Genomic DNA, 8,115 nt, shown 5'->3' on the forward strand with positions numbered 1-8,115 from the left:
GATAGAAAATCGTGTTTGAATGGTGTCTAAGATTACGAAATTATCTGAAACTATGTTATTGGAATTACCCTGTAGTTTTATTTCTTTTGCTATTATCTATTCTTCTTTATTTTGTTGTTTACTGTTCGCCCATTTGTCGTTCTCTTTTTAATTTGGACTTTGAATAAACTGGATGTGCAAATAAGCTGAGCTCACGATTTTTATTAAACATTTTTTGGTGCCTCCTGTGAGGACGATAAATTCACTATAACATCAGCTTAATTCGCACGATTACGGTGCACAAAGGCTTCGCGTTGGATTAGGCCTGATTTCCTGGATAATTGCAGATAACTTATTCGAGGTTGGAACATGTCGGAATTAAATCTACGCCAGTTCCATGCGGCCGCTATTTTGCGGATATATGACCAAATGAAAGAGGCAAAGGCTGGTGACCTCAATGTCGTTCAAATTGATCTGCGTATAAAATCTGCTGCCGTCCATTTTGATCGGATGCTCACAAATCATGAGGCTTTGGTTGCCGCAGCCAAGGAGGAGGACTTAGAGGTACATTCAGGATGGTGGGACTCCACCGAAGCTACCTACATAGATTTGTGCGCAACGCTGAATCAACGACGAAAGAAGTTGGAGGGTGAACCTCTGCCTGCCAACACTTCGCACAAAGTTTCGCCAATGGAATTAAAAATAGAGCCGCTTTGTATACCATCGTTTGACGGATCCGCTTATAAGTGGCTTGCATTTAAGGATACATTTGAGACATTGGTTCATCAGCGGGATTTGCCGGTGGCATACAAGTTGGGGAAATTGCGCCAGGCAGTTAAGGCAGAGTCGGTTCCGCTGGTAGGAGGTTTGTATTCGGGTGGGTATGAAGAATTGTGGACGGCGCTGAAAAATCGATATGACAACCCTAAGCAATTAGCGGAGATCCACGTTGCTAGATTTCTGAACATGAAGTCACAGACTGAGGATACGTCCAGGGCGTTACTGGGTGTCGTTGATGTGGTAAACGAGTCCTTGCGAGCGTTAGCGGTAATGAAGTTACCTGTCGACAAGTGGGATGCCCTTACCTTCCCCATTGTGGTTTCTAAACTCTCTACTCGCACACAGCGAGAATGGTGCATGAATTGCTCCCCTACCGAGCTATCCACTTTAAATGAGTTGCTAGCGTTTTTAGAAAAACGAGCGCACAGTCTTTCGACAGAATTTTGCCAGGTAGCGGATCATCATGAAGTGCTGCATTCTTCGTCAAAGCAGAAAAACACACTCCGCCTTCTAAAGTCTAACCTCGCCACAACTGATGATGGCAACTGTCAACACTGTAGAGGATCACACAAGGTTATGCGTGGTCCGGTGATTCTAGCTTTGAAACCAGAGCAACATTTTGAAGCTTTAAAGCGTTCTAACTTATGCTTTAATTGCTTCCGGTCCGGGCATTCATCCAAGCTTTGTTCTTCTGGTCACTGTCGCCAGTGCGGCCACAGACATCATACTATTTTTCGCCGCCACAAATCACAACAACCTATTTCAAGCAACGAGGTAGATTCTTCTGTGGCTAAGCCAGACATTATATCCCATCCACCATCATTATGACTAGCAAGCAATACAATCGTTACTAGCGTCGAAAAGGGAAGCCAGACTGTTCTATTAGCTACAGCACGTGCCCACGTCATCGGCAAGGATCTCAAGCAACGGGTGTCTCGTGTATTATGCGATCCTGGATCTCAAGTAAGTCTGATCTCGGAGGGTTTGGCTAATGGTTTGGGTCTTTATAGGAGCAAGTGTGAGATTATGGTGGAGGGAATTAGTGGAGCTGCATGTTCGAGGACCAAGGGTAGCGTCCGATTTACGATAAAAAGCATTTTTTCTAAATTTGAACTGGACATTCATGCATTGGTTATTGGTTCGATTACTTCAGTTACACCAGCGGTTAGTGTCGATATTGGGCAATGGAGACATTTGGCTAATCTCCGATTGTAGAAGGGGATGTCATACATGGAGGGCATGATGAACCTCACGCACAGCTTACCCGACTTGGTTGGGTTGTATTTGGGCCAGCGTCCGTCATTCGAGGCCATTCGAGTACAACAGTTGGCAATTATTGCGCGCAGATTAGAGACGAGTCTTACTTGGAGGATCTCATTCGTAATTTTTGGAAGCTCGAAGAAGTACCGGTGACAACTAAGAGCTCGGATGATGAATGCGAGCGGTTCTTTGCCACTACACACCAACGTATGACCGACGGACGCTATGTTGTGAGATTGCCATTCCGTCAAGATGGTCAACCGTTAGGCGACTCTTATGTCAACGCTCGACGTTAGTTCTCGCGTTTGGAGCGACGTCTGGCAGCTGATCCGGACATGCATGCAAAATATATAGCGTTTATGAGGGAATATGAAAGAGTTGTTGAGCCAGTTGTTCAATCCGGATGCTATTATATTCCCCACCATGCTGTATTGGGAAAATTTAGAGTGGTGTTCAATGCATCCGCTCCTACCTCCAACGGGCTTTCGCTTAACGATATCCAACTGGTTGGACCCCCATTCAAGATTCGTTAATCAACATTATCCTCCGCTTCCGACGCTATGCCAACGCGATCACAGCCGATGTGGAGAAGATGTTTCGCCAGGTTCTCGTGGCACCGCAAGACAGAGACTTTCGGCGTATACTTTGGCGTGAATCTCCATCAGAGGAAGTAAGTGCTTACCGACTGTCTACTGTCACGTCTGGCATGGCATGGAGTCCTCATAATGCGATAAGGGCTCATCATTCTACGTGGATGATTTCCTCACCAGTTGTAGCACCGTCGAAAGTGCAATCACTTTAGCAACAAAACAAATATATATAAATTCTACTGACGCCGCCGTATTGATTCCATTAGGGAAAGACTTATCACCTACGGAATGCCCTATTGATGCATCAATTGCCTCTTTGCTAGGTTTGCGATGGAGTCCAGTGGACGACATCCTGCTGTTCAACGTGGAACTCAAGCAACCCGGCGGTATATACACAAAGCGCAGTGTGCTCAGCGAGGTGGCGAAGCTGTTTGACCCAACAGGATTCTTGTCACCCGTAGTGGTGGTGGGTAATATATTTATTCAAACTCTTTGGTCCGCAGGTATTGATTGGGATACTGCTCTAACAACGGAATTACGCGAAATTTGGCTAACATTTCGCAATGACCTTATTGCTCTCAACATGCTTCGGATACCTCGTTGGCTTGGGATGAAAGAAGGGCCGACTACCACGCTTTATGGGTTCTGCGATGCCAACCAAAAGGCATATGCTGCCGTGGTGTACGCTCGAACAACAAATTCTCAGGGGGACGTTCACGTAGCTTTAATTACGGCCCGAACCAAGGTAGCACCCCTAAGAGGAGCCACTATACCTCGCATAGAGCTATGTATGTGCGGCACAGTTACTACCTGAGACTCTTCGAAACGTCCGAAGGGCATTAGGATTAGTCGACCAAGTAGCATCTTTGTGGTCAGACTCTACTATCACCCTCTGTTGGTTGCGAAAGCAGCCTGAGACGCTTAAACCCTATATATCAAATAGGGTCCGGCAAATACAAGAGTTAACTTTGAGGGATGAATGGCATTATGTACGTTCATCGCAAAACCCAGCGGATTGCGCTATTATTGATAAATACTGGTTTATAATTTATATTTCTATTAGTGAAGTCAACATGCACAGACTTGGTTTCGTTTGGTTTGGACCAATTTTGAATTGCTTTTACTGATGCTTGTTACTTCTGAATTGCTTCTAAGTGTTCTTCATCAGTTGCTAATACAGCAGTATCATCGGCAAATGTTGCAGTTGTTGTATTGCTGCATGTGGGTATATCGTTAGTATACAAGAGATACAAAACTGGCCCGAGTACACTGCCTTACGGGACACCTGCATTAATATCTTTCAGTTCGGAATAGACATCTGCTTGCTTTATTCTAAAGTATCTGCTCGTTAAGTAGGATTTTGAAATGTTTGAGTACTGGATTGGTAGAGCTGCTTGAAGTTTATGGATTAGTCCCTCATGCCACAAAAGCTTGCGATACATCGAGGAATACCGCAGAACAGATTTGTTTTTCTTCCAGTGATTTTTCAATTACATTAGTAATGCGGTGCACTTCATCAATCGTTGAGTGCTCATTTCGAAAACCAAATTGATAGTTTGGTACAAGGCATTTTGCATCTAACAATGGTTTTAATCTTTTTAGCAAGATTTTTTCAAAAATCGAATGGGTTGGTGCGTGATTACCATTCGGAATTCACAGAGAGATCGTTGGTTCGAATCTCGGTGAAAGCAAAATTAATAAAAACATTTTTCTAATAGCGGTCGCCCCTCGGCAGGCAATGGCAAACCTCCGAGTGTATTTCTGCCATGAAAAAGCTCCTCATAAAAATATCTGCCGTTCGGAGTCGGCTTGAAACTCTAGGTCCCTCCATTTGTGGAACAACATCAACACGCACACCACAAATAGGAGGAGGAGCTCGGCCAAACACCTAACAGAAGTGTACGCGCCAATTGTTTATTTTCTTTTTTTTTACATAAAATTGGTAACAACGATATTGGTCGGTATGATGTCACATCGTGTGGTGGCTTTCCTGGTTTTGGAAGCATAATAACTTCCGCTATTTTCCATTGTTGCGGTACATATTCTAAACGAAATGCAGCATTAATCAAATGTGTTAATTTGACAATAGCATTATTGGGCCATTCTTTTAATATTTTCCCTGTTATAAGGTCATAACCGGGTGCTTTTTTGCTATCTATTTTATTTTTAATAGTGTCCTTTACCTCTTTAAAGGAAGTCAAGGGGATTTTATCGATTTTTTGTCGAATAGGATGAGGTATATTTTCTAGCTCATCTCCTTCGTTAGGATGAAAAATGTTTTGAAGATATTCGGCAAATCTCTCAGCTTTTTGTTCGTTAGATTTGGCCCAGCTGCCATCATAATTTTTTATTGGTGGGAAATGCATAATAGGCCATTTCAAGGTTTTAGTTGCCTTCCAAGGTGAATAGTCCGTACGTTTATCGCTCGTTAAATTTTCTAGAGCATCTCTAATGGAGTCATTTTTAAGTTGTTTTATTTCTTCTTTTAGTTGTGTAGAGAGTTTATTGAGTTTGACTTTGTCTTGTGGTGCTCTGGTTTGTTGCCATTTTCTTCTCAATCTACGTCAATTATTTATTATCATTAAAATCTCCCTCGGATAACTATTTCTTTTAAGTCTTCTTTTTATTTCCGGTATGCATTGCCAGGCCGCTTGTTGGATAATTTTGATATATTTTTCGATCTCTTCGTCTAATTTCTTTCTCGATTTTATGGAAGCATTCAGATTTCTATTTTCCTTTAGAATTACCTTAAAACTTTGCCAGTCGGTTATATGATTCACGAGTGTTGGTTTGTTTATTTTTGATATTAAGTATTCGCTTAAAGTGAATACAATTGGTGAGTGATCAGAGTTTAAATCAGCGCTTTCTTCTACTTGTAGATAGTTGCAACTGATATTTTTTACTATGAAAAAGTCTATTAAGTCTGGAACTTTGTTTTGATCTGAGGGCCAGTAAGTTGGACTCCCTGATGAAAAAGTTTCGCAATTATACTGGTTTATTGCACATAGTAACTCCTTTCCTTTCGTTGTTGTCAATCTGGATCCCCAATGCGTGTGCTTTGCGTTGAAGTCGCCACCTATAATAAAGCGATCTCCAACATGTTTGAAGAATACAATATAATCTTCTTTTTTAAGTGCATGTTTTGGTGGACTATATAGACTTGCTAGCGTTATGTACAGCGTGTATAAATTTTAATTAGTGTTGCCTGAATTTTTTCCGTTTGATATTTTGGTGCTTCACTGTACTTTAACGTTTCTTTGATGATTATGGCACTACCTCCTCTTGCTGAATTTGATGGATGTATTGTGTGATACAAGTTGTAACCTTTAAATTTTATAAACGACTGTTTTGTGAAATGTGTTTCTGCTATTAAGCAGACATCTATGTTGTTTTCGTCTAAAACAATTTGTAACTCATGTTCATGTTTGCATTCCATAGCATTACTTTGAAGGTATTCAAAATGTTTACTTCTTCTTTTGGATACTCCTTCCGCAATTATATTCTTGTTGTTTTAATCGTTCATCAATATTTGTAATAGCTTCTTCCATATTTAATAGCTTGGACAAAATATTTTGTAAGATTTGACTAGTATCAAAGTTTTCGGTTGGCTGCGGTGCATTATCAGATCGAATTATAGTAGCATATGTCTGTTGTGCTCTTGTTTCTAAATTTTTATTTTCAGGTTCTTTTTCATGCGATTTAGTATTTAAAATATTGCGAGATTTATTTCTGAGCTTTTGCAGTTCCTTGGCAACTGCACATCCCCTATAGTTTGCTGGGTGCGCTTCTCCGCAGTTGCTACATTTTGGTTTTTCAGTTGACAGTTTTGTACAATAGGTGTAAGGTGCTTTTCTCCACATTTTACGTCTTGGTGGTTTTCCACAATAATTTTTAGTATGTCCATAGGATTGGAAGTTCTTACATTGTGGTATTAATGTCGAACCTTTAACTGCATTAACTACAGTATTTAATATTCTATTTATCTTGAATATATCTTCTATTTTATAGGTCGGTTCAAAGCTGGCAAGAAACATATCTAGTGGTCATTTCTGTAGTCATTTACATCAAACATGTTTATTTTGTGCACATCATTATTTAGTAATTTAATATTAAATTCGTTTTCCGAGTTATCTTTTATATAATAATATAGTTTTTGGTAATCACTTACATTTGTCACCATTATAGGGGACGGACGCTTAGCAATTGATTTTTTCATCACCAATGCTGTTGTTGGTTTTGCTGTAGGAGTTGTTTGGTCAGCGTCTTCCAACGATTCATCAGCTTTTCTCTTTTTAGCTGGCCTTCTTGTTTTTTTTAGGATCCAGTCGGCTTCTCGGTTAAGTTCTTCCTCATCATTTTCATAATTAGCGATAATTTTATCTTTCAATGTCCCTGTACTTAGTGAACCTTTTAAATTTAGATTTTCATCTTTTAGCTTAGCATTATCAGCTTTAAGTTGAATCATTTCTTGCTTAAGTTGTATACATATTGCTTCAAGTTCAGAGATCTTGTTTTCTAAGAAAATTTGAGATTCGCAATTATAGTAATTTTTTGTTTTTTGTTTTGAGCCACACTTGTCGGCATCAGTTTGGTTTGCAGCGCCACCTAGTGGTGGGGAGCGATTAATAGTGGCTCGATTTTTTAACGAATTTCCACCGCCCGGTGGAGGTATTCTTTGCAAATTAATTTTTTGTCCTATTCGATTTGGCGTCGATAATGCAGGTGGTGTAAGATTTCTATGCCAGTGCATAGGTGGCGCGCCGCACAGTGTTTAATTTTGATAAACAAGTACAGCTGAAGGCCGCTCTCCTCTCTCTGCCGCAATTGTTTCAGTTTTTTTTTTTTTTTGTTTTGCTTACTTATCTATTTGTTTACTTATCAATTTGTTCCAAGTGATTTTGCTGATATCCAAGACGGGTATCCAATCGCTGGTACCTAGTCACGGTAACTTTTGGTTTAATTCGACACTTTGAAACTAAGCGAGGCACATAGACACCCAATCATTCTTTCGAAGTCGACGGGGCTAGTCCGGCTGCTTATTACACAGGCACATATCGACACTCTTCACGGCGGAACTCAGCTGACTCTTCAAACTCTTCGATGTCGCTTTTGGACTATTCATGGGAGAGTAGCAGTACGTAGTCTGATTCTCAAATGTGTCATATGTCGTCGCAACCGGGGAGCTGTTTTAACACAACAAATGGCCTCGCTACCTCGGCATCGGGTTCAGGCAGCTCGACCCTTCATTGCGTCCGGTGTTAATTACTGTGGCCCGTTCAACTTGCGTATTGGAACCAAAAGATCGCTTACTACAGTGAAAACGTACTTGGCAATTTTTGTTTGTACGGCGACGAAAGCTGCCCATATTGAGGTTGCTGATGATCTCTCCACACCGGCTTTTTTGGACGTATTTACTCGGTTTGGTAGCCGGCGAGGTCCATGCAGGGACTTGTACAGCGGAAACTGCGTTCTGAAGGAAGACTTAGCCGCCTGGTTTAATGAACGG

General features: G+C 41.1%; 1 protein-coding gene across 1 annotated transcript; it reads left to right on the forward strand.

The window, feature by feature from the left end:
• The first annotated feature begins 348 nt into the window (after positions 1-348).
• On the forward strand, positions 349-1,587 carry LOC128869907 (uncharacterized). Its single transcript, XM_054112507.1, has one exon. It carries the CDS (start codon positions 349-351, stop codon positions 1,585-1,587), a length of 1,239 nt encoding a protein of 412 aa, XP_053968482.1.
• The last annotated feature ends 6,528 nt before the right edge of the window (positions 1,588-8,115 follow it).

This window comes from Anastrepha ludens, chromosome X, assembly GCF_028408465.1.
Source record: "Anastrepha ludens isolate Willacy chromosome X, idAnaLude1.1, whole genome shotgun sequence".
Taxonomy (NCBI): Eukaryota; Metazoa; Arthropoda; class Insecta; order Diptera; family Tephritidae; genus Anastrepha; species Anastrepha ludens.

What these genes read in the sequence shown, in the direction of transcription:
- LOC128869907 (XM_054112507.1), top strand. Translation starts at nt 349, where the DNA reads ATGTCGGAATTAAATCTACGCCAGTTCCATGCGGCCGCTATTTTGCGG.